General features: G+C 38.2%; 1 protein-coding gene across 3 annotated transcripts in view; it reads left to right on the top strand.

Annotated features, from left to right (window-relative positions):
• The window catches only part of PLXDC2 (plexin domain containing 2), a 512,014-nt gene extending 492,223 nt beyond the window's left edge, over positions 1–19,791 (top strand). For all 3 annotated transcript variants that reach the window (XM_038529866.1, XM_038529863.1, XM_038529864.1), the window contains one exon: positions 9,932–19,791. In XM_038529866.1, the coding sequence (XP_038385794.1) occupies positions 9,932–10,048 (117 nt within the window). In that variant the 3' untranslated portion in view covers positions 10,049–19,791. The remainder of the gene's footprint in view (positions 1–9,931) is intronic.
• Positions 19,792–27,668: the final 7,877 nt, after the last annotated feature.

Genomic DNA, 27,668 nt, shown 5'->3' with positions numbered 1-27,668 from the left:
TCACTATCACCCGTCATTCTCTTTTGGGGCAACAAAATGACCAGCTCATTATTGAGCTGAAGTCAAAGAAGGAGGAAAGAAAGTCAAGAAGAAAGTATGTCACTCAAGAATCTGGATACTTATGCCCCTCCTAGGACATAAACCATAGTAAAAGAGCTATGTAAGTCAACACAAATACTGTGAGTCTCCTTGCTCACAGCAAGGCGACCAAGGGAAGGGCATTGAGAGCAACCTGCTTCAGGTGCAGGTAATATGGAGGTACATTGTGTATAGAGAATTATATAATTATAATAAGCCTGTCTAAAATAAGTTAGCATTCTATTATCACTGTGTGCCTGAAATTCTAAATTATGTCAAATCTTTTGCTACTCTAAGCTCTAACATGTTTATTCAACTACTGTTGAGTTGTACTAACATAATATATATATGTAAACTTCCACTTAGTGCAGCTGTATTACTTCTCCTTCAGTAAACATTGTCTTCTACAGGGGAGTTAATTCAAGAACTCCCAGTTACACACTTGGCCCCTGACCACAGATTTAGCCACATGCATTCATTTAGGGAATAATAATTCCTAAGAATCTAGAGTCTTTTGCACTTATTCAGGCTCGGTGGGTCTCCAGCCCATATAGTACTACATATGTCTGTGATAAAACAGTAGATTCTCATTCAAATAAAAACTTTAAAAAAGAAAAAAAAACTAAAAACATACAAAAAGATAAATAAAATAGGTGATTCTAAGTAAAGAGCAATAGTATTGTGGTTGTAAAGATGAAGAAACAGAACTTGAATTACTTCAATTCTTTCATTGCAAAGTACAAATCATTTCTCTGAACATCATGGAGTTGACTCATTTAACTCCTTCATGATTCCTTCATGTGTCTTTTTTCAAAAAATAGCCAAATTATGGAAAAAGCCCAAATGTCCACAATGCAATATTACTCAGCCACCAAAATGAATGAAATCTTGCCATTTGCAACAATATGGATAGAGCTAGAGAATATTATAGTAAGTGAAACCAGTTAGAAAAAGACAAATACCATATGATTTCATTCATATGTGGGATTTAAGAAACAAATAGATGAACATAGAGGAAGGGGCTAAAAAAGAGAGAAGGAGGCTAACCATAAGAGACTCTTAATAATAGAAAACAAACTAAGGGTTGATGGAAGGAGGTGGGTGGGAGATGGGCTAGACAGGTGATGGAGATTAAGGAGGGCACTTGGGATGAACACTGGTTGTTACATATAAGTGATGAATCACTTAATTCTACTCCTGAAACCAATATTACACTGCATGTTAACGAACTAGAATTTAAATAAAAACCTGAAAATGGAAAAAAAAAAAGATAAGATGATAAATTTTGTAAAAACCATGACTTTTTAAATGAAATAAATTTAAATTTGGTTCAAAAAATACATTAAGTCATTCTATTTTCCTCTTTTCATGGTAGTATTTGTTTTATTTTTCATTTGTAATGTTTTTCATTGGGATGATTATACCTAAGAAGTTTAAAACAGGAATATTTTCACTGTCTGCATTTCTTTTCTGGTCATCATTATTATTATTCACTTCATTTCATGAGCATTACCAAAAATAATGTTGTCTTCAAGAGGAGAAAGATGTCATTTAATATTTAAAGAATGCTTTAGCTTTAGGAGAATCACATGAATAATGTGATGATTTTTTTTAAATCCCAAAATATAGCTGTTCTCTACATGCATTAAGATTATTTTCATCTTGGACTTGTACCAACTGTGATGCAATTAACTGATTTTTCAGGATCATCCATAGGACAGTTCTAGAATGAAGGCAATATACCCATGGCAAGTAGCAGTTGTGGGTTGGAGAAGAGGCAACTGCAGGACAATAAGATAGCTTCCACATGAGAAAAACAATTAAAATGAGTAGAAAATATGTAAAAGAACACCCAGGCTTTGCTTCCTACAAGAGTTATTTATTGGGATTCTTGACCACACCAGAAGACAGACAAATTAATTTGAGTTACTCTTTTTTTTTTTTTTTAAGGCAGTCTAGTTCCTTTTTTTTTTTTTTTTTTTAAATTATTTATGATAGTCACAGAGAGAGAGAGGCAGAGACACAGACAGAGGGAGAAGCAGGCTCCATGCACCGGGAGCCCGACGTGGGATCGCGCCCTGGGCCAAAGGCAGGCGCTAAACCGCTGCGCCACCCAGGGATCCCTGAGTTACTCTTTTTAAGGAAAAAAGTTACCTACAATTCACAAAGCAGGAAAGCACAACCACAAATAGGAATAGTTTATTTTATTTAGATTGCAAGTTTGACTGGCCAGGGCCCAAAGGCATTGTGTTTTCCTACAGGTAGGTTTGCCAAATAAAATACAGGACACTTAGATAAATTTTAATTTCAAATTACCAATGAGTATTTTTTGTTTTAGTATAAGAATGTCCAATGAAGTATAGTTTTGAAAAGTTATTCTCTGTTTATCTGAAATTCAAATTTAACTGGTGTTTTGTGTATCTACTTGCCAGATCTGGCAACCTAGATATTTATAACTTAATATAATTTATGTTGAAGTAATATTCAACACAAAATAAAGGGAGTAGAGAATAATTTGTATTTAGAAGTAATGAAAAAGAAAAAAAAAATCCTTCCCCTTGAACAATTCAGTTTTGTCAAAGCCAAATATGGGAAGGCTGACCCAGTTGTTTGAACATGTGTTCAGTTCCCGCAAAGACCCACTGGAAACATAGGGAAGGCCAAAGATCAGTAATTTTTCTACCACCCCCTTTTAAGGAATGCTCCTATTTGAAGACACTATAAAGAATCATTACTCTTGCTATTCAGAGTGTGCTGTGTGATGAGGTACACTTCACCTCAGTCAGAATGGCTCAAATTAACAAGTCAGGAAACAGGGGCTCCTGGGTGGCTCAGTGGTTGAGCATCTGCCTTCTGCTCAGGTCATGATCCCAGGGTCCTGGGATCGAGTCCCACGTCGGACTCCCTGTATGAAGCCCACTTGTCCCTTTGCGTATGTCTCTGCCTCTCTCTGTGTGTCTCTCATGTATAAATAAATAAAATCTTTAAAAAAATTTCAGGAAACAAATGTTAGTGCATATACAGAGAAAGGGGAACCTTGTTACACTGTTGGTGGGAATGCAAGTCTGTACCTCCTCTCTGGAAAATCATATGGAGGTTCCTCAAGAAGTTAACAATAGATCTACCTTATGACCCAGCAATTGCACTACTGGGTATTTACCCCAAAGATACAAATATAACTATTCGAAGGTCACCTGTACTCCAATGTTTATACCAGCAATGTCAATAGGAGCCAAACTGTGGAAAGAACTCAGATGTCCATAGACAGATGAATGGATAAAGAAGATATGGTGTGTGTGTGTGTGTGTGTGTGTGTGTGTGTGTGTATACACGCAATAGAATATTACTCAGCCATCATAAAGGATGAATACTTGCTATTTGCACTGATGTGGATGGAACTGGAGGGTATTATGCTGAGCAAAAGAAGTCAGTCAGCAGAAAGACAATTACATGGATTTAGTCATGTGGAATATGAGAAACAGTGCAGAAGATCACAGGGGAAGAGAGGAAAACTGAATGGGAAGTCATCAGAGAGGGAGAAAAACTCTTGACTATAGGAAGCAAAGTTGCTGGAGGGGAGGTGAGTGGGGGATTAGATAGGTGGGTGAAGGGCTTTAAGGAGGACACGTGATGTGATGAACTCCGGGTGTTGTAAGTGACTGATGAATTATTGAACACTACATCTAAAACATGATGTACTATATGTTGGCTAATTAAATAAAAGAAAAAAAGTGTGCCATGAGGACCAGCAGCAGCAGCATCACCTAGAACTCTTTAGAAATGCAGAGTCCCAGGCCTTCCTCCAGACCTACCGAATCAGAATCTGCACTTTAAGGAGATCCCTGGTGATATATAGGCACAGTTAAGTGTGAGAAATGCATACTTAGTTCTATGGCTGCCAGTATGAGTTCTGAGATAGTGTGGGATCCGCGGGCTGTGTCAGGACCCAAGGGAGAGTGTGTAAACAGGGGTCTCTTCATTACAATGAAGAGAAACCTACCCTCCTGGATCCTGTTGAGGCTTTTGGGTGATATTTCATTGGAACAAAGGGTCAGTGACTTAATTTTTTTCTTAATTAAAGAAAAAGAGTTTGAAAAAAACAATAATCGAGATCATTCTATTTCCAAACGGGGAAACTGAGAAACAGAGAAAATGTGTGACTTAGTCTAAGTCCTGTGCTGGGAAGTGAGAGGTCCATGATGCTGTCCATACCTCACAGTCCTAGCCTTGTCCGTGATGCTGTCCATACCTCACAGTCCTAGCCTTTTCTCTCTTCCCCACCATTCACTGAAGGAAGCAGCACAAAACACCAGAAATTTTGGAACAACTGCTTGTCAAGTGCTATCATGCACCACTGGTGTCTTCTAGCTGGGCTTTGGATTTCAAAATTCGCCCCTTCCCTTTATCACTCACACTTAGTAACTTCCTCTGAAGGTCTCGTCTAGCCCACAGAAAACCTCTCTGCTCTGCTCTCCAAGCTTGCAGAGAAATCTCCAGCTGCAGTTTTGTGTACACTACTAACTGAGGATACCCTGCAGGTTTGTTTGTGGATATTTCAGCTAATTATCTTGCCACAGACCACTGAGACAGATCTGGATGACTGTTCAATTAATAGTTCTGAAGTAGTAATTAGGGAAAATACCTGTTTGCACAGCCCACCCCAGTGCCGACATATCCACATGAACATGTACTTCTGAATGTGATTAATCACATAAATAATTCTCAGAAATGAAATTAGAGATCACCCACGCATTACACCCAACAATGTTTTAAGGCATTACATCCTGAATCTCTGTAATGAATTAACATTACAATCTGGTTTGAATTTTTCAATTTTCAGCATACATCCTGCTCAGTTAGCAGGTGACCCTCCAGCCCCCCCCCCCCCCCATCAGCTTCTCTAACAATTTGAATTTGCCATTCTAAAAGGAACACAGATTTGGACATATCTGATCCTTGAGAAGGAAGTATAAATGCCAGGTAGTGACCCATCACACTTTATGGCAGAGCCAGACAGCATGCCCAGGTTCCTAGACTTCTTTGTCTTCTGGATAGATGCGTCATATTATACCACCAACATTCAAGATTTTTCTGTAAGAACTAAATCTTCACTTGTTCCATTACAGTCATAGAAATGCTCTGTTTTTTGGTTTTTTTGTTTTTCTTTTTTTTTAATTAATAAGGAGATCTCTGAACTGCAGATTGACTTAGAAAAGCAATTTCGGTTAGGACTGATTTGTATAGATTTCTCATTAATCTAGGAATCCTAAAAGGTAATAGAGGGAGACAAGAGAAGATAGAAGAATGATAGAAGATAGAAGATAGAAGATAGAAGAATGATAGAAGAACCATGACACAGAAGAATTCTTAAATCATTATCTTCTCCCCAAAGTTAAAGTCAATTATCTCAGGCAAGCAAGTATAAGGGTTCTAGGATTCTAGGTTCTAGGATTCTGGAGGACAAACCTTCAGATACAAATTTACAGATGAGGAAACAAAGTGATTTATTTAAGGTCATTAATTGATTTGTGATGTGTGAAAATATTTTAGAAAGGAAGCAGAATTTTGGCAAAGTCATTACTCTTTATTCAGCATTCTTTGGGCTAAGATTGAGGTATCAAGAAGTGTCAAAGAATGTAAAATCAAATCAAATTATTAAGCCCCAGTGCATGCTATTTGTCAGATTTTGTTATAAAATTTAAGGTATTATGGGAGGAAAAGCCCTTTCTTTTAATCTAGTCAAAATCTATGGAAGTAATTATATATTTTTTTACTTTTGCACAAATAAAATACTCATGTCAAATAATTTTAGCTATATTATACCTATTCTACTTTGTTCATCTTTAGAAAGTTTGATACCTATGTTAATTCTTCAGTGCATTTTCTCATCTTTTCAATCTACATTGAAAATCCCTTTCTTCTCAAATTATTTTATCTTCCATTTGGAAACCATGGAAACCATATATCTTTCTTTGGTCATGTGTCCTCCAACACAGCATCTAGCAATATTTTAGAAATTTCAATTGTTTAGTGAATAATTTCTGTGTTCTCCTTTGGTCCAATAATTTCACTTTGAAAGTTCATAAAAGGAACTGACCAGAGAGAGATATTCCCATCAGGTGATCAACAAAGATACTCATTGTAAAATCATTTCTGTTGTCAAAAAATTGGGAAAAAACTCAAAATCAAATTGACTATATAAATCATGGTTGAGTTATGAATAATATGGCCTACAAACATTTAAAATAATTTTGTGCAGAGATAGTTCATAAATTTTTTCAGTGTACACTTAAGTGCAAAAATAGAATTTTATAAAACAGTATGTGCAAGGATTTAATGTTTCTAGAAATGTATATAAGTGATGTACATTGATAGTTGAACCAATGTATGTGTGAATGGTGAGATCTCTAGTCATTTTAAATCTTGTTAGGGTCTGTCTGTTTCTTTCTTTCTTTCTTTCTTTCTTTCTTTCTTTCTTTCTTTCTTTCTTTCTTTCTTTCTTTCTTTCTCTTTTTTCCTACCTTTAATAGGAAACCAAGAGTTTTCCCTAAGGATATGTAGTTAATTCAGAAAATAAGTTTGTACCGTGTTAGAGAGGAAGCTTCACTGGCCATCATTTTTGTACTTTCTATTTTGAGTACCTCTATGATGAACTCAGAAAGTACATGATAAATATTACCAATAGTCCTCCAGTCTTTCACCTAAGACATAAAATTATTAATTAATAATTCTGACTTACTAATAGAATACTGAAGTTACTAGTTATGTTATATTTTTTCATAAGACTGTAATAAAATTGGGAGTGCCCAGATGGCTCAGTCATTTAAGTGTCTGCCTTCAGTTCAGGTCATGATCTCAGGGTCCTGGGATCAGCCCTGCTTCAGGATCCTCGCTTAGCGGAAGTTTGCTTCTCCTTCTCCCTCTACCCTTCCTCCCACCCCCACTCATGCTCTCATGCATGTGCCTTCTGTCTCTCTCTCTCTCAAATAAATAAAATCTTTAAAACAAACAAACAAAAAAATACTGAAATAAAATTAGAACCATGTTCACAAATTTCGTGAGTCGTACACAAACCACCAAATTTTAAGGAGAGTTAACTTTGAAAGTTAAGTAGATCTCATTTTAAATCTGAGTTCTGCCATTTGCTGGCTTAATGGGTTTGTGCAAAATGTAAATGATTGACTTGTGCATTTTAATGAGATTATATATGTAAAGCACCTAGTATAAAGCATTAAATACAGCTAAGAGCTCAATAAAATATAACTTTCACAAGCATCATCATCATCATTCTCATCATCTATGCTCCTTTTTATTTAGAACAAATCTAATTGGATAAATCTGACATGTAGCATTGTATAAATTTAAGTTTCACAGCATGTTACTTTGATACATTGATATAATAAGGTTGTAACATTATCACATTATATACTTCTAGTACAATAGTATTGTCTAAATTCTGTATACTGTACTTTAGATCTCTGTGGCTCAATACTAGTTTCAAGTCTGTACCCTAAAACACAACCAGTTTTATTCCCCAGCCCCCATCTCCTGTTAACCACTGTTTGTTTTTTTTAAACATGTCTGACCTTTTTAGGTTACACATATAAGTGATATGTCTTTCTCTGACTTATCTCACTTAGCATAATATGCTCAAGGTCCATCCATATTGTTGCAAGTGGCAGGATATCCTCCTTTTTCATGGCTGAATAGCTTTCCATTGTGTATATATCCAGCTTTTTTGTTCATTGACCCATTGATGGGCATTTGTGCTGTTTCCACACATTAGCTATTGTGAATAATGCTGCAATAAACTTGAGAGCACAGAGGTCTCATCAAACTCCTGTTTTCATTTCTTTTGGATATATGGCCAGAATTGGAATTGCTGGATCATATGGCAGATCTATTTTTAACTTTTTGAAGAACCTCCATATGTTTTCCATGGTGGTTGGAACTAATCTACACTCCCACCAGCAGTGGAGAAGGCCTCCCCTTTCACCATCTCATTGCCAGCACCTGTTGTCTCTTATTTTCTTGATGATAATCTGTGCACCTTTTTAAGTCACTGACAGTACAATATCTTTATGTGCTGGGTTGTCAAGTATGGCTAGTTCACAAGGCTGTACTTGCCAGCTGGCAGGCAGGCGGGCCTTGGAAAGGTGGAGGTTTGGAGCAAAGACTGAGTGGTGCTACTTGACTCGGAGAAGGACTAGGGCAGCTGGGCCTTCAAAAACCCAACTGTGAAGTAACTGAAACCGAAATGGGAGTTTCGTGAGCACAGTAGCAGATTGTCATTTCTCCACTGACAGGAGTGATCATGAGTTAAAGTGCCCAGCTCCCTAAAAATGCTCAGTGTATTTCCATCGATGATGATTTTTAGTTCCAACAAAGACACAGTATTTGCTATTCAGCCCTCTCTTTGTTTTAACTTTTTTTTTCCAGAAAATAAGGATAATTCAGTTTTTCACGTATACCACAGGACTTAATCAGTTAATAAATATAAGGCATTCTGATCACATGATGTTATACAGGCAGGAAATAATATTAATAGGCAGAATGTAATTGCCTCACTAGGTATTTTTCCAGAAAGTAGAGCTAATACTCATTCCTACCTGATGTGAAAACTCTTCTATGCCCATTAATCATTGCCAGTGGAATGGACTTGGCAAATCTAGAAAGCTGCCAAATGCCAGTATCTACACTGATATTTAACATTTTTCACATTAAAATTCTTTCGATAGAAATAAACTTCAGACAGAAATAAACTTCCTTCAGTACTTATTGTCTTATATACTCCAAAATTGCAGGCACTCTGATAAATGGAGCATTAGTTTCCAGTGTCACTGGAGCCGTGAAATGCATCTTAGTGTCTCCTGCTGCTGTAACTTAATAATTCATATCAGCACTTCTATTTGCAAATCACAGAAGGTTTGTCTGATGGACAGAGTACTAGGGAAAGGTGCGCTCCTTTTGTCAGAATAAATAACCTGGATTTTAGGACTGGTGTCTACTTGTACAATTATTTAAGTCATAGGCTTGAGATTGTCTATGACATCTGTTAATTTTCAAATGCAAAAAAAATCACGTATAGGAAGTCTTAGCTTAATAAATAATTTCTTCAGATATTAAATGATTTTTCTTTTAGTTTGTTTACTAGAAAGTCTAGCACCTAATTTGAGACACACTTCTAAGAGCTGTGCAGAAGAGTATGGCCTTATGTTTTTGAGAGAATTAATAAATAAAATAGCATGATATTATTCCTAGAGAAGAGAAATAGTCAGTGGCTAGATATTCAGAAAACTTGTTTTTTTTTTTCTACAATTCATTTTTTTCCTAGTTAGACACTCAGAGAATCTTTTAGACAAAAGTATGCATAAGGCATACATGACTTTGGGAAGCTCTTGTTCCTATGGGGCAGCTATGGTAAATGTTTGCTCCTAGTGCCATAGGAAAGATGAAAACATGGGTCTTTGAGCACATGTAATTCCATCTGTGGTAGTAACATGAGAGAATTTAATGTATTGCTAAATTTAATTCAGAAGCTAATCTAAAATATTTGGCAAATACTGGGGCATCTAGGTGGCTCAGTCTATTGGGCATCCAACTATTGGTTTTGGCTCATGTTGTGATCTCAGGGTTCTGGGATCCAGCCCCCTGTTGGGCTCTGCAGTCAGCATAGAGTCTACTTGAGGATTCTCTCTCCCTCCGCTTCTGCCCTCACCACCCATGCTCTCTCTCTGTGTCTCTCTCTCCTCCCCCAAATAAGTAAATGAATAAACCTTTAAAATATTCAGATATGTTTTTCATGATACGACCATCACCCTGGTATTCATTACTTTTGCATTTTCTGTTTTAGAGACGCCCAAGCAGATGGCCTGCGATGAAGTTTCGAAGAGGTTCTGGTCATCCTGCCTATGCGGAAGTTGAACCAGTTGGAGAGAAAGAAGGTTTCATTGTATCAGAGCAGTGCTAAAATTTCTAGGACAGAACAGCACCAGTGCTGGCTTACAGGTGTTAAGACTAAAAATTTGCCTATACCTTTAAGATGCACACACACACACACACACACACACACACACACACACACACACACAAAGGATCCCTAAGCTGTTGTAGCCTGAAGGAGATGAGATTTCTGGACAAGCCCAGCCCAGGAAGGGTAAAAGAAAAACTAAAACATATGCAAGGTACCACTGACCATCGAACATAGAATTCCCTAGTGGAATGACATTTTATAGTTCACTCAGAACATCTCCTGTGGACTTAACTAAAGTATGACAATATCACAGTGCTATTGGCTTAGGTGCAGGGTTGCAAAGGGATCGAGAAAAACAATAATAATAAAGCTTTAGTTCCTGAGGGATCTCCACCTTTGGTTCAAATATTCTTCTCTGATGTCTCAAAGATGACTGAGTTCCAAAGCCTGAACCCTTTCTTCCAAAAGAGCAATGATGACTGTTTCAAGATTGCTAAGAAAAACAGCTCATGCAGGAGCAAAAAAACAAATGTTCAATAAGAGATTTTCTATTTTTCCACCAGATGTGGCAAAAAGGATTTTGTTCTTCTGGTCTAGAACCACTTGTTGCAACAAGTTCATTATTTTACAGAACGAATATTTTATCTGTGGAGGAGGTTCAAACCGTGCCTCCTTTTCCTGTTAATGAGTGTCCCTTCTATGGGTTGTAACAGAATTGCCAAACTCTTAGCTAAGGATGAGGGAGAGAGAGTGGCACCTGAGGGTTTCCCTTCTGCCTCGGGATAAAACACTTCTTTTTTTTTTTTTTTTTTAAAAAAAAAAAAAAAGGATTCATTGCCTCTGTTTTGCCAGCTATGAAATCCTATGAAGCCACATTTGCTCTTGGCTGAAGGAAACAATACGGAGAGTCCCTAATTGTTTTTGAAGCAAAAACGTTAAGGGATTCTAAACATACGGGGCAGGAGGGGTTCAGGTTATTCTTTCTTTTTACTTTGCGCTACTTCAGTACTTAAGGCCCATGTCATTGTCGATTCCTGTCTCAGAAGCCATTCAAGTCAGCATATCCCTGACGATAGAAAAAGAATGAAAGAACCCTGCTGAATCATACAGTAATTTTCTTTAAAGCACATAGTAGTTACATAAATATATATATAAATATATTTTTGTTTATAACTAACACAAGGCAGGCTCTTGTGACTCAAAGAGTGCATTTGTCATCAGGACAAAACAAATGCGAGATGCATTACTGCATACTTCCATAGAGTTGTAAAATAATCCTTAATATTAGAATATTTTTATGTCACTTAGCAAAAGTGGTTCAATCAGTTGCAGTGCCGATCATTTTCCTGCCTATTTGAGCCACTCTTTCATTTCTCTCAACCCCTTCCATCCCTGGCTAAATAGAGCAGATGCAAAATGCTCCTTAGATGGATCTGTCATTTTGCCCAGTAATCACAATCCAGATTTTGAAACCTCTCGGTGAATGGGGAAAGGCCAAGGCATTGCTTGAGGAGGAAAGTGGTTAATACGTATCCCAAGCTCCCAAGGTTTAAATTCAGGTCCTATGTGTACAATGTCATGGACACCTCGACCCACGAAACTGACATCCTGTGCCAAGACGCTGTAGGGTACAGTGTTCAACATTTGCAGATTCAGGTATCGAGAAGCAGAGATGTCTTGTAAGCAGCACTTTACTAACAGCTTAGCATCTGTACCCAGTGTCTCCATTGAACATCAGTCTACTAACAGAGTACCATATTTTATCTTCACAGTCAGCTGATGTAAACTACTGCTATTTTCCATCACATATATTTTGCTTTACATTTTTAAATACCTGATGAGGTTAGTCATTTCTTCCTAACCTACTTAGTTAATAATTGCAAAAACAAAACAAACAAACAAAAAAAAAGACAAAAAACAAAAACAAAAAACAAAACCTGACAAGCAATTGAAGGATGTGATGACAATCTCTCTGCAGTATCTGCATTCAGTTTGTATGAAATATCCCAACTTATTTCTTGTGGGGTAGGTTTGGTCAGATAGCAATAACCAAATGACTTGCCAACGTAACTGGTGCAACTGGTATTCTACAAAGATATAAGGAACACATAGACGATTCCTTTTAGGATAAGATAACGCTTCTTCCACTAGCTTTTGTGATAGTGATGGCTTCCAATAGCAGTTGATTGACAGTTATAGAAACCTTGTGTATATATCAAACTCCTTACACAATTCTTTGAAGTTGTCATGTTGTCTTTATTCCCTTCAGAGCCCATCTTCCACTTTCAATTAAAAGAATTGACAATTCTGGAAAAAACAAATAAGACATAAAACACTGAATTGTTCAGTGAACTAAAGCATCATATAATAGGGGAAAGTTTTTGGAAGTGTGAGAAAACTTCCTAACGAAAGGAGAAGTTAAAGGTGGTGAGAAGTTTCTGCTGTATATGAATCTTTTAGTGGTAAGGGGAAAGGCTGACTAATCCCTTTTTTTCATGAAATTTTTATTCTATTTTATATTTCTGGTTTGTTCCTGGTGCCCATTAACTGCAAAGGAGGAGCAAACATACACAATGTTTCTAGAAATTCAGAATGGACATTGATGCTTTGGACTTTACATACATCATATATTAGAAGGGGTGCATCTATACATTTCTTAAATACTATGAACATAGTAGAGAGAGGATGACAATTTTAAAAGTTAAGAATAGCAAAGGAACACACACAGACTTCTGAAGAAACCAGATAAATGGTGCTACAGAGAAAATAATATTTGATGATTAGGATGAAGTATGAATGTCAAGAAAAATAAATCCAACCAGATGGCACTAACCACAATGTTGGTGTGTTTATGAAGTGTTTAGACTTTAAGATATACTAACAAACAGAAAACTGAAGATCAATAAAATAAGTACAGTTTGCCCTCATTATTATTTTACTTTCGAATACCTAAGGCTAATCTCTCTCACATGGAGTTTCTAGAGTTGTGCTGTCCAGTATCATATCCACCAGCCAAATGTGGCTATTTAAATTTAAATTAATTAAAAATAAATTTAAAAAAAACTCAGTTCTTCAGTCACTAGTCACATTCTGAATGCCCAATAGCCACCTGTGCCTTGTTGACTTCCATATCGGAGAAAACAGAACATTCCCATCATTGCAGAAAATTCTATTATACAGTGCTGTAGAGGTCTTTCCTTTTAATTCTCTCCATTTGAATAAAAAGGAGGAGGAAGAAAAAGAGAAGATTTGGTCATTCTTGGGTGTATCTGAGTGTTTTTGATCTCAGAGACACAGCATGCTATAATGGAAAGAATACCAGCTGACACAGCTTTGAGTCTCCACTATGTTATCTTGGGAAAATCACTTTAACTTCCATGAGTCTCAATTTACAATTTTGGAAAATAAAAATATTTTTGTTCTGCTTTCCTTGCAAGGTTGTTATTACGCAGATTGATGCACAGATGTACAGATGTACAGAGTTTCAAAACTTACATCAATGTAACTCATATGAAGCACATCCTTGGTTCAGTCTCAGCACAAATTTGCATCCGGAGGAAGAAAAGCATCAATCCTAAAAGCATTCAAAGACAATCAAATCAATACACTTCTTGAGAAAATGCCAAAGGAAATTGCTCAATTTTTTCTCTATCTTAATATTTTCTCTTAATATTTCCCCTGTCACATCTCTCCCAACTTTGACTCCTCTGCCATGAAAGAGGCCCTGTGAGTATCCTGTAACTAGCACAAATCTTTATTCTGTAGAGTCACTTAGCCTCTCTAGTTCCTTGTGATTTCCTAGTTTACTCTTTGTAGCAATGAGAAGCCCAGCAGCTGACCACCAGGCTTCTCTTTAGAAGGAAATACCTCAAATAAATAATTTTAAATATTTGTTTTATCCCTGTAACACAAATATAAGGGGCCAATGCATTAAAATATAAAAATATGTGGAGCTTAATTGGAACTATAGAAATTAGCAAATGCAAATAAGAGGATTACTATTCTTTTAAATTATACTACTATGCAGATAATATATATTCTGATTAGTATAATTTATTAGTTTCTGAGGCAAAAAATTCTTAATGTTATTACCTTTCGTGAAGAAGTATAAATTTTGTTATGTACTCTTGTGTCTGTTGCCCGTTTGAGAAAATGTTTTGCTAGAATCCATGCCTTGATTCAAGAAACTTTCCTTCCATTATAAGAAATGAGTTTTTAAATAAGACTGAGAAATAGATCCTATTGTCATGGTTTCTTCCTCCTGTAACATGTTATTTTGCCTTGTATTTCTGCAGGTATTTTTCAGATATTTTATTACAATGAGCTTTACTAATTCCCAAAGATTTCTCTAGCTCTAACTTTCCCATCCTATCCTGTGTTTTGGCATCAGCATCCATAGGCCAGAATTACGGCAGGTCATCTAACCCAAGCTTATCGTCTTACAGATCAAAACACTGATGCCCAGAAAGATATGATAATTTTCCCAGTGTCAGAATTGTGTGTTGAACTTAACACTCCTGACTGGTCATTTCTGTTACCATTTTTCTTGCCTTGGTCAGCAATTAAGGCCAACCAACCAGCTTAGAGGGCTAATTTAATCTGTAGTATTGACTATTCTTATAGAACGTGGACAATCTTCCTCTATCATGTTCATGTATGGTACCATCTTTATAACAACCAGTGACTTCAGGCTCCAGCCATTACAGTGTCTTTATTTGGTTTTGCATGTCCCTCACCCCTCCCTGTGGTCATCTGTCAGCAACACTATTTTTTCTCATTTAAAATTGTTCTACCTTTGTTTCGTTTCTTCCCAAATATATCTGAAAACTAAGACTCTTCATAGCCTGTTTTCTTACAACACAATTTTTATTTGCTTTTTAAACTGTTTGAACATTTTTGTCCTAGGAAGGTTTTCTTGAGCAAATATTGTGAGGTCTGTGGCATTACCTATTATATATTCATATTATCTTGTGTTTGTAAAGCACTTTTCATTTTGTGGAGCACTTTGACTCATCCCTTTATTTGTTCACTCATCCAGCCACTCAGTTTACTTAAATGTTTATTGAACACCTACTGGAACCAAGTTCCTCTACTGGACCTTGTGATATATAGAGATAAATACAAATAGTGAGAGTTCAGGCATGTCAACTGATAATTGTAATATGATGGAATCCTCAAACACAATTTTGCAAGTGGGTCAGATCAATATAACTCCATCCAATTCCCAATTCCAGTAGTCTACTATATGTAGATAGGGAGCTATCAAGTATGTTCCCGAAGACTGTTTCAGAAATACAGTACATCATTGCACATTGGTGCTGTTTGCTCTATTTCTAATGATTTGCAAATTTCATTCGTGAGAAGAAAAGTGACTCATCCAAAGTTGTCCCAGACCCAGGAGGACTTCCCAGGTCACTTGAACTTCTTCAGACTAGATGTAACAGTTCTCTTTTCTTGTACCAATATTTTCTGAATTTTCAACATCATAGTTTTAAGGTTTTCTGGAAGCACCAGTGTATCAAAGAAGCATTTGCACTTTAGGTGTGTATGGTTGTTATGTCACAAGCTTTCTCAACTTCAGCATTAATTCTTTGTGGGAGGGTAAGATGGAAATAGTTCCGTGCATTGTAGGGCATATTTGGCAGCTTCCAAGCAGAACAGCTTCTGTTGACTGTATGCCCGTAGCACTCTGTCTCTCTGTCTCTCTCTCTCATACACACATACACACACACACACATGCACGCACACACATGGACTTATGATAACTAAAGATGTCTCCAAACATTGCCAAATGTCCTTGGATTGGGCTTGGTAAAAGTACCAGATAATCTAATGAGCAAAACATATGAGGGAAAAAAAAGAAAGGTTTCTCTTTTGCTGTTTACTTAAACTTTATGATAAATAGGGTTTTTTTTTCTATTTCCAATAAGACTTGGAATCATAAACTGTTTGAATTAGAAGGGACTGTAAAAGTTACTAGTTCAATTACAACCCACCATCATCCTTATCTATTTCCCCATCTCTCAGCTTTACAAATTTATTGAGAGATCAGAAGATTGGTTATCTCTGGAAACTTGGAAACTGACTTTTTCATAGCGAGAGATAAGTCTGTTTGGTAATTATGCCTTGCTGCTATAATAGTACCTGCTGTGATTTTAGCTTCAGTATGGGGACTCTGGGTCATACAACTTCAGTATCCCAATCTCTGCTTTCAGGAGTTTTCTTTTGGTCATTTCACACATCTGTAAATCTTAGTCCTTCATCTTTGCCTTCAAAATATGTATGGAAGTTGAAGCTTGGTACATCTAAATTCAAGTATATCTGGATGAGCTTTTTATTTCTGATACTCTGATATTTCTATTTCTATATCTGATTTTTTATTATCCTTCTAGAAGAAAAAATTGACCGTCTCAAGTAATTGAAAATTGGAATTTTGAGAGTCAGAATGTTTAAATCTGTCAAGCCAAAGTTCCTATTGACTTGATGTGCCTTAAGTCCGTTTTCCTGTTGGGTCAGTGATTTCCTATGGGTAACCGTGAGTCAAGTCAGTTGTGCTTGTGTCTATCTGCACCAGTTAGAAAACTTGATGGAGTTTTAACAAAGACAATCCCTCAGGAATATTCCTAGAATAACAACAAGCCCCCAACTAGAATAGCAGGCCTCCCTTGATTCCTTTTCTAACAGACCACCCCAGACTTTGCAAGCATTCTTAATCATTTACTAAAAGTTGCTACTATGACGACACAATTGAAAGCCTTGATTACTTTGTCTAAAGCTATAAAATAATTGATGAGCACGCACAGAGTGAGCTCTCTCAAGACAATCCTAGAAACCAGAAAGCTTCAGCCCAGGAGACCCTTGAGCACACCTCTACCACGATCCTATCAAACAGTTTGATGTTACATAATATTTTGATTAAGCTGATCTTCTAATCTCAGTCGAAATTGGAATGCATCTGCTGATTGTGACCTGACATAACTTTTAAACCATCCACTGCCCATCACTATCACAGTGATTATTGCAAAGAAGTAAGATGGTAATTTTTTTAAGATGGTAATTATTCAAGTAAAATCACATAATTTCTTGAATCACTTCTCCCTGACAAGTTTATGAAGTACATCATCATTGGCTTCTCAATAGCACGTTTATTATGAATGACCAAATTATGTCTAGAGAAATAAGTGCTCAAAACATGTAATTATAAGTGAATTTCCAGGTGACTGTTGACATTAAAAGATTCTGTTACTTCAAATCCAGAATAAAAGGCTGGGGGAAAAAGTAATGTAAATCATATGCTGGTCCTCATCTTTTTCTAATTTCTAAAATTTACTAACATCTGAGAATTACTAAAAAAAAAAAATCTCCTAATGGAATAAAGCAAAACAATTTAAGTTGGCAGATAGTGATATATCTATCTTGATTCTGGTTGAAAATCTCAGTGACTTCTCTCATTCCTACTAGTGTGTTACTTTTAAAAAGAATCTCTCTTTTCCCTAGCATTACAAAAACTATATATTCATGACCAAAATACCACTTAATGATCATGAAACTATAAACCTTTTGCCTATTACACAGATAAATAGCATGAAACTAATTTTAGAAGTCTGCTATATGAGGACAGGTATAAACATAGGAACAGGTGGGTGTGTATATTCATGGAAAAAATAAAGATTCATATAGACCATCAAGCAGAATTTTCACCTTCTTCAGAGCAATGTACAGATCAATAGTAGATGAAGATCAGCTCACAATTAGGTCATTCAGACACTCATACACTGGGGCACAAATCCTGCAGGTTATCCTAGGAAGCAGGTGACATACAGAAAGTCACAAATGTCCTCAATCTAACTCAACTATCATCCACCTATACTTCTCCCTATGGCACAATACGAAAGCCATGAAGGCCCCTGCTCTAGGAAATTGGGTTACTTATGGTCAAGTAAGGACCAAAAAGAGGCTTTTCCATTGATCTTCTCTGACCCTCAAGGCAAGTGCTTTGGTTCCCCTGTACCAGAGACCATGAGACAGCCAACCACACACAGGCAATAAAAGTACAATAAAAAGAAAATAATTTTCTTGAGGAAAAGAGAAGAAATGATTCTTTCAACTGCGGACCCGTTGCTGAATCTTTGTGAGGTTTGACCATCTCGGGACCAGATTCATGTACTCTTATCAAGACATATGGTCAAGTTCAAGCAACTACTTGTAAGGTGATTTGAATAAAAACATGCTCAGATTGTCATATTTATAGCAGAGAAATAAAAACCCAAATTAAGTGTCCTCTACCAGTTTACTCTGAAAATACCATCAAAGTGAAGTCAGAGCTTTCCTTGCTGAGAACTGTTAAAATCATTTTAGGGAAATGAATTAAGGTTCTTTAGACACAGACATTTTGTGTACATTATAGCTAAATCTCAGGGCCCTAGCTGAGAAGGAGAAAGTCTTTTCATGGGTTGGTCAAAACAAATCTCTCATTTGCCTCATTTGAGACATTTGGACAGTGCCTGGGAAGTACATTATTTTCAAGGGAAAAAAAGAGACAGCCTTTTTTGCATGCCAGCTGGGATCATGGGAACTTCCAATGCCAGGAATTTACTACTGTTTCTGGTAATTCTGCTTGTAGTCATCTGAAATGTTGAAGTGTGAAAGGAGAAGTTGGGCACCCGGGGGGGCTGTCTGTGTTTTATGCCAGTTGCACCAGTGCACAGAATATTTGTAAATGCACTTCGAAGTGGGTATAATTGTACCCTTTGTCAGAATCACAAAGCTCACTGTGGTGCTCCTGAAAGAGAACATTGGGGGAAAATCTGACCCTCTAAAGCCAGTCAACCCCATACAAAAGGAAAGACTGTGTGGGTGAGCACAGCACATTGCAAGATTGTTTCTCACTGTTTTTCCAAAGTGCTGTACTCAAATCAAGGATGCATCTTTCAGGTGAAGGTTAATTTTGCAGAGGTTTTCCAAAACTTCATTTAGTACAGGGTTTGGAAAACTGAGCACTTTAAATTTGCTCCAGTCCTCTGGGCATCATTCCTATTTCCTCTGCCCTGTCAGTGAGACATTCTGAGCTGCATTCTTCCACGATCAAATAACATGCGCATTCTTCATGATGACCTCACGCTTGACGTACCTGAACCTGCAAATGTAAAAAATGATTGTACATGAATTTGCACTTAATGGTGTCTGATAGCAGAAAAGGTATGACCTTTATTGAAACCTACTGCTTCAATTCAAGAATTCAGATGCTATGTACTTCTGCAAGCTTCCTGATTATTTTCTCTGTAAGATTAATTATCTGAGTTTGAATGTATTTCCTTACAGTTCATTAATTTGCCATCTCTTTTACCTGGGGATCGTTATGATTGCAATAATTCATTAAAGTTTTCCTCATGCAGCTACTTAAGCCAAGTTTTTCTGCAATTCTGGTTCTGCCTACAGTATGTGGGAAATCTTCAAAAATTTTTTTCCTAGTAATAATTTTGTAAGAAAGCCGGTTTATCGACTGTGATGGTGGCACAGTTCATCTTAAGAAGTCTGGAAGCTGGTGGTGACCAAATGTTATCTGTGTTCTCTCTGTTGATTGCTATTTTCTGAATTAAATCCTGTTTTTTCACTTGCAGTTGGAGTCAACAAATTTGGGATTTTAGAAGGGGAAGAAGGGAACAATTTGTGTAATACTGCTGTCATATTTGACTACATATTAAAAACAATAAATGATCATTTTGTTTTAATTTCTTAAATACTTCTATCTTTGTCTTTCAACATATTTTTTGCTTCCTTTCCACTGTTAGTTTTGAAACACTTTACTTATTATGAAAAGAAAGTGTCCAGTGTCCAGAACTGAGGGCTAATTAACATGGTAGAAAATCCTTTTGCTTCTAAACCTGCCCTGATACCAACTCGAGTGAGCTATAGAAAAGGAAGGACCTAGAATGCCATAGTGTGCAGCTGGGTGGAGGCTTGCTTCCTGCCCCCACCCCTCAAAGCACAGAGGCCCCTGGTTGAGCCCTAGGTCAGACTGTTGGGACTTAGCTGCCAGTTTAACTCCAAGTACTTGAATAAATCAGGATGCTTCCATTCAGCTCTTGCCTTCATCACTAGCCTTGGTCTGGAAGCTCCAGTGATTTTGTTTTCAAATGAATTACCTAAAGGTTCTCCGTTATCCCATTCCCCTTGTTCCAAACTGGAAATGATTGTACCTCTTTCTCCAGGGGCTTTTGGATGTGTGCCTCAGCTAATTTATGTAGAACATCTAAAGTGAAATGTTCTGAATACCAAAGATCCTTTCCCTGTTTCTTTATCCACCACTCCTGGATCACCCTTTGCACCATCCCAGGTATGTGCAGGCCTGAACCCAGGCCCAGGAAGCAGGTGCTGGAAGCTGCCAGGGATTCCAGTTAGTGGCATTTCTCGAGCAATTGCTCTGGGCAATTCAATAAGGATTTTTCTGATCTTACCTCTATATGACTCTTTTGGACTATGTTAATCGAGCTTTGATAAGGTGGGATAAATTCAAAACTGCAATTTTAAATGGTGTGAATTGTTTTTCTGATACCAAAAGGGAAAAATTATTCATGCAACTCATGCAACCTTCCCTAACAATCAAAGACAGCATTTATGTGTACCATTTCTTTAAATAAAAAGTGAAAATGTCAAAGAAAAACAATGCTAATGACAATCATACAGCCTTTAGATTAGCTGTAGATGTATACCTCTCATAATTTTGGAGAGCAGGTATGCTTGATTCCAGGGCTACAAAACAAAAAAGACAAAGTCCCTACTCTCAGTAGCCCACAGCCTGGTGGGGGAGACAAACATTTAAACAAATATGGCAAATTAAGTACTATAGGTCCCAGGATAGAACCATTTACATGGTGCAGTGCAGTCCCACAGGAGGGAAGAGTTAATTATGCATGAAATTAGTCATAGAGCAAGTGATATCTGAACTCGGTCTTCAAAGCGGGGTACACCTTCCCCAGGGGACAGCACGGGCATACCAGGGAGATGGTGGCTGTGAGCAAAAATAGCTGGGCTGAGGCAGAGAGAATTGCTGGAGAGTACGCAGAGGCCAGAGTTAAAGCCCTCGATGACGTCCACAGGACCTCAGGGTGTATCTTCAAAGCAATAGGCACACTTTAAAGTTTTGAGGCAGAGGAGCCATATAATCCAAACTCTTTTCAAAAGGTCACTCAGCAGGCAAAGTAATGGGAGAATTGCAGGGGAGAAAGCTGAGAGACCATTCTGGAGACAACTGCTCAGGTCTGGTTACTGTTCCAGGACTACTTTTCTCTCTTATTTTTCAGATCTTAGCCCCATGTCTTTGGTCCTCTACTAAAAAACCCAAGCCATCAGCAATTGTGAAATGCCCCTCTCCCCTGTAGCTACCCTTTCCAGCAAATTATTCATTCCCTTTCTGCCAAGGAAATAACACAACACATTCTGACACACGGACCTTCCCCAGGTGCACTCAACTCTTTTGACAAACAAGAACTCCCTTCTTCATCTTCTAAAAGTCCCAGATAACCCAGACAACCAAGACTGTCTGAGGTAGAAGTTTATCTTCCTCGATAATGAGGATAACACAGGAAAATGACAGATTTCGTCCACTTTCTTTTGATCAAGCTAGACTTAATTATTAAGGTATTTGATATTTGAATTTAAAGTGCTGCCCTTGAAATAAATGAGGAAATGATTTTTTAAAATATTATTTATTTATTTGAAAGAGAGGGAATGAGCAGGGGCAGGGTGGGGACAGGCAGGGAAAGAGGGAGAGAATCTCAAGCAGACTCACGGTTGAGGGCAGAGCTCAACTCCAGGCTTGATCTCATGACCCTGAGATTATGACCTGAGCCAAAAATCAAGAATCAAGCGCTTAACCAACTGAGCCACCCAGGCATCCCCAAATAATTTACTTTTTTAATGTTAACAGTTAACCCATGGAGTTGTCCTTAGCATTAATTTATCAATAAATGCTCGGTCAGGACTATCTATTGTTATCACAAAGCTCAGCAAATCTGAATTACAGAAAGGAATTGGAAAGATCAAATGGTTTCAGAGGCCAGTGGGGATCAGAGGCATGATGAGACTTCCAGCATGGTTACAGTCAAATGTCAGTAAAGGGCAGAACTGGATCTCAGATCCAGTAGGGGAGCAATAAAGTCAAGATTCACAGAAACTAAAGACAGAGCCTCCAAGATTTGAAGCAGCCCACAGCAAGACGATTTCAATGCAAACCACCTCTGGATAACTTGAGAGTCAATTGAAGTATTTCAGAGCTCTCCAAGGAAGCAGATAAACACACCAGATTTAGTCATCAGGGAGACTATGAAGATGTCATCATAAAGAGGCTCTGCATTTAGAGATCCTGGCTTTCCAGCTTACACGCATGCTCATTACGGGAGACTGGAGCTTGGGCCTCAGAGATGAAAGCAACCAGTAGGACAAAAGCCAACAGTTCTCTGAGACTCCTGTATGCTTCCCATGTACAGGTGGCCACATTTCATACATGCACCCTACTACCCTGGGGTGCAGCAAGAAGGGTGGATGAGAGTGCATGATAGAGAAAAATTAGAATTTCTGACTAGAAACTGCTGCCTTACCTGGTTCTGACTTCCCAGATCCAGACATTAAGAAATGTCATCTACACTTCTGCTTCTAAATAAAATCTAAATGAAGGACAATTATAATTTTTGGAAATTTCAAAAAGTGTATCACTGAGAAAACCAATGAGAATCCCATAGAGTTTGCAAATCCAGGCCTTATAGAAACCACAGCCCCCACCTCCTCATGAGCTTATTTTTTTTCCATAAGTTGTTATCACTTTAAAGGCACACGGAAATGTGCTTGGCCTCCCAGAGTAAATACACTTCTCTAAGGCCAGCATCTCTTGATAAATGTTAATTGACCCCTTTTTAATGTGCATTACTCTTAATAGCTGCAACAAACTTTAGTTACAGCCTTTGAACTTCTACCAGATATTGTCCTGACATTTTTCCTGGAGAACTTTACAACCATTTTGGAGCTGCAGAATAGCACTGGGCTCTTTTTCTCCCCAGATTTCTTTTTTTACAATTGCAATTTAGATTTCCTTCCAAAAGGATTCAATGTGGTGTGAGCCTTGATAGAATGTGAAGCAAATTTCTCCTGCTGCAGCTTGGCTGTAAGCCTAGAGGACAGGATGCATAAATTATTTTAAATGCCATAGAACCTTGCATCTTATTTCTTTCTGGAATGTTTTAAATCTGCATCCGGATGCCTTGAAGTGAGACACTGAGCCAGCAAGAACACATCACCAGCAAGAGAAATGGCGACCTGCAAGAAGTGAAATGTTCCTTTTCTAAAATGGTGTCCTTTGGAATTGAATCAGATGTCATTTTCTTGAGGAAAAGCACATTATTGGAGCAAACTAGGTTTCAGTGGGTTAAACAGTAGTAGGCAAAGAAGCAAGGGAACAAGAGCTTGGATATGGAGGAGACTCCCCAGTGGATGGTACACAGCAAAGGGGCAGAGAGGATCTGAGAGGTGGGGGAGGGCAGCCATGTGGACTTTCTATTGTTTTAAGTTATGCTCTGATATGAAGCTTTATTGAGGCTCTGGGCTGGGAGTTCACTTACTTCAGACAGATCGCTGCCGTCAGTTTGATTTCCTTGACATAAAACCACAGCTGATAACTGACCTGGCAGTCACAGCTCAGAGGCATGAAAACATTCAGTTCCTGCTAAGACAGGAAGGAAGGTCCAGTGGTGATTGCTGTTTGCCCTTCTGATAAATGTCAAACCAGGATCCCCGTATCATCAAGAGCTCACTGAGGAGCTTCTACTCTCCGGTTGACATATGTCAGTTTCTTGAGACAAGTCTTCTCTCTGTGCCAATAATATGAGATATCGGGTCTGCAGATATCCGTCCATGTAGCAATGAAGGGGCCAGGCTCTGTGACGTCACCCACCCAACCTCTGAGGGGCCGGGATTTCTTCATCTATAAAGGATTAAAATGGGATTAAAATAGTACTGACTTCCTATGATTGTTATAACAAATAAATGCCCTAAAATATTTTGCTTTGTGTTATGCCATCACACTCAATGTAATTTAGTTATGTTATTATTGTTGTTTATGAAAGATGCATTGGGACGCCTGGGTGACTCAGTGGTTGAGCATCTGCCTTTAGCTCGGGTCATGATCCTGAGGCCCTAGGATTGAGTCTCGCATTGGGTTTCTTGCAGGGAGCCTGCTTCACCCTCTGCCTAAGTCTCTGCCTCTCTTTCTGTGTCTCTCATGAATAAGTAAATAAAATCTTAAAACACACACACACACGAAAGATGCATTGATTTTGTCTCAAAAACGCTTAGTCCTTAAGAAGATAAATTTAAGACAAAAAAAAAAGTTGAGAGGAAGTTACTTGGGAAAAGAGACTGGGAAATAGGCCATTCAAAATAGTAATTGCATGGGAGGAAAGCTACTTGCCTTAGAGTCTTCTTCCTCATTCTGACTGAAAGTCTCATTTGTCCCCATAGGGCAGTCTCATCCGATCCCCGTTCCAAGAGACTTATCAGAGTGAAAAGGAGGGAGCTTGCAATCTGAGTGATGAAAAATAAAATATTAAATAGCAAAATACAATGATAACTCTAGGTGAAAACATTTGATTATGAAATTTTAAAAGGTACCTGCCTTTTTTAAAAAAAATGTATCCATTTGCTTATTTACAATTTTCCAAAAAAATCAAGACATCTGAGTGTTATTCCAAAAACTATCTTTATGTGTCTGCTGGTAATTTCTCTGTTAGCAAAATTGAGGAAAACATTTCCAACATATCTCAAAGTAGTCTCAAATGTAATTCCTTAGATGGAACGTGTTTTATAAGCTTGTGCAAACCTGCTTATACTTACTGATGGACTAAGGCACAGATTCCAGCCCCTGAACTGTTTCCATCTGCAGAACACTTCTGACACCCAATGTGTGGTTGGTCGTTTGCCCACACCAACCAACTCTCACTTTCTGGACACCAACCGAGTGTCGTACAATTCAGTTTGACCCTGACACTAACTACCTGGATTTAGTGCAGACCCCAAAGTTTAAAAGCTCAGTCTCACAGGACCATTCCCACATCAGATACCAATAGAAAATCCTAGACCACCCAAACTTCTGATAGGCTAACTAAAATATCAGGGATTCCTACGATCCACTCCTTGGGCCCATAATTGTGACAAGCTAGAGTGGTCACATAACTCAGGGAAAACAGACTACTTACTATTACCAGTTTATCCTGAAGGCTACATCTCAGGAATTTGCCCTCTTTGGGTATACCACCCTCCCAAGCATTTTGAAGTGCTTACTAAGCTACCCGAATCCCATTGTTTAGAAGTTTCCATGGGGATTCCATTACAATCCAATCGGCACAATTTATTAAATCATTGGCCAATAACGATTAACTTAATTTCTAGCCCCTCGCCCCTCCCCAAAGATGGAGGGTGGGGTTGAAAGTTCCAACTTCTTATCCTGCCTCTGCCTTTCTTGTGACCAGCCCTCATCCTGAAGCCATCAAAGGAACTACTAAGAGTCTCCTCCTTAGAACAAAAGACACCTCTATCACTCTTATCACTCAGGAAATTCCAAAGGATTTAGGAGCTCTGTGCCAGGACACAGGGACAAAGACCAAATGTATATTTCTTGTGGTTCTTCTCAGCACTTCTGAGTTAGAGACTCTTGCCAATCCTCTCCTCTCCCTTCTGCGACATGTGTCTCCTGTTTGCAACAATGAAAATGCTTCTGCCCAAAGACGCCCATTACTCAGGAAGCTCCTCAGAGCAGATATCTCTTTGTAATGTTATAGTAGGCCTACCTGGGTGTAGCAAACAGAACACACTCATCAGCAGACCCTTGGACTTAAGAACTGGATTTCCATTTACTGTATATTGTATCTTGAGGATTTACTCAACAAATATTTACTGACCGCCTTCCAAGAGCCACATACTATTTTGTGTGCCAGAAATTTAGCAATTTATTTGTTTTACAAATATTTACCTACTTCTTTTCTTGTGCCAGGCACCGATCTAAACATCTTACAAATATTAAATTATCTTATTATCTTATTATCCCACAAAGGCAGGTGCCCTTACTATCCTCATGTGCTAGAGGCTGAAAGTTAATATCCCCTCAAAAATCACAGGTTGGAACTTAAATCCCAAATGTGATGGTATTTGAAGGTGGGGATTTAGGAGGCAATTAAACCATGAGGATGGAGCCCTCCTGAATGGGATTAGTGTCTTTATAAAAGGGAGCCCAGACCCCTGCCCCTTTCCACCATGTGATGACAAAGCCAGAAAACAGGGGAGATAGGTTCTCACCAGACACTATTTTGTTATAGCAGTTGGAACTCCTGAAGATACCATATTACAAAAGAGGAAGTAGAGGAAGATTGAGCAATGGGTCCACCATCACCCAACAAGTAAGATCAGGTGCATACCTGGGGGCTGTGCTATTGGCCACTACTCTAGGCTGCCTTTGGGACAGAAGAAAAAGGCAGAAATCTCTAGCCCTTATTCATTTACATTCTAGGGGGGGCAAGTCAGGCAATAGAATAATATCTAGATAATCCTGAATGTAAAAAGTTAGAAAATAAATACTAAGTGGAAAAATACAACCAAGAAAGGAGACCACAAATGCTAGAGAAGTGGATTTCTCATTTGAAGTATATAATAGGAAAGTTACGTTTGAGTCATGACCTGAGAGTATTTCAAAGGAACAGCAAGTACAAAGGCCACATGGGGGAAACATTCCTGGAGTGTTCTAGAAACAGTAAACATGTCAGTATGGCTTGTGAAGAGTGAGTCGAGCAGAGAGTCACAGAAAGAGGTCAAGAGAAAATAAGGCTAGTGTGATCCCGAGTGAGAGGCAAAACCCGTGGAGAGTCTTGAGTAGTTGTGCAACAAGATCTGAATCTCCAACAGAAAAATGTTACTTGGCTTCCAGGTTGGACCAGACAGTAAGGAGATACAGTCATCCAGGTAAGACATAAGGAACGTGACTTGGAGTAGAGTGGATGTTCTATAAGATTGAAAGTGTTTGTGATGGGGGACATAACACAGCAAGGTTAATGATAAAGGGCAGAACTCTAGTACTCATATCCTTGTCAGTGATACCATGTGATAGTACTATGCTATGAAAACCCTGTTACTCATATCTTTGAAAGGGAGAAGTTTCCTGGTCAGGCTCACAAAGGGGATTGCAACCAGAAACAAGGTAACAGCTAACTGGAGCTCTAAGAAGGTGCTTATGTGTGACACTCAGAGTGGAGTTACCTAGGTTTCCATGGGGGGCTTTGCGGCTTGGTTAATTTGAATAATTTTGCTGGTTCTGGGGCATAGCGGCCCTTGGTAGTTATCAGACACCTGGCCCTGAGGCAGTTAGGGTGGGTATACTGAGTCCCAAATTTGAGAGCCCATTATAGGAAGTGGCTGAGCCTTATAGTAGACTTAATTGGCTGCTTGAGAAAGGAAACAGGCCATCCTCTAGCAAGGGCCTCAAAAAAGGGTCAGGTGCACCAAGAAGGGGGTGAAAAAAAACCAACTATATGAAAGTGGGGACTTAGGAGGTGATTAGGCCATGAGGATGGAGCCCTGA

This window comes from Canis lupus, chromosome 2 (genome assembly GCF_011100685.1).
Source record: "Canis lupus familiaris isolate Mischka breed German Shepherd chromosome 2, alternate assembly UU_Cfam_GSD_1.0, whole genome shotgun sequence".
NCBI classification, from domain to species: Eukaryota; Metazoa; Chordata; class Mammalia; order Carnivora; family Canidae; genus Canis; species Canis lupus.
The sequence above is the reverse complement of the archived record's forward strand: the minus strand, read 5'-3'. Positions and strand labels throughout refer to the sequence as shown.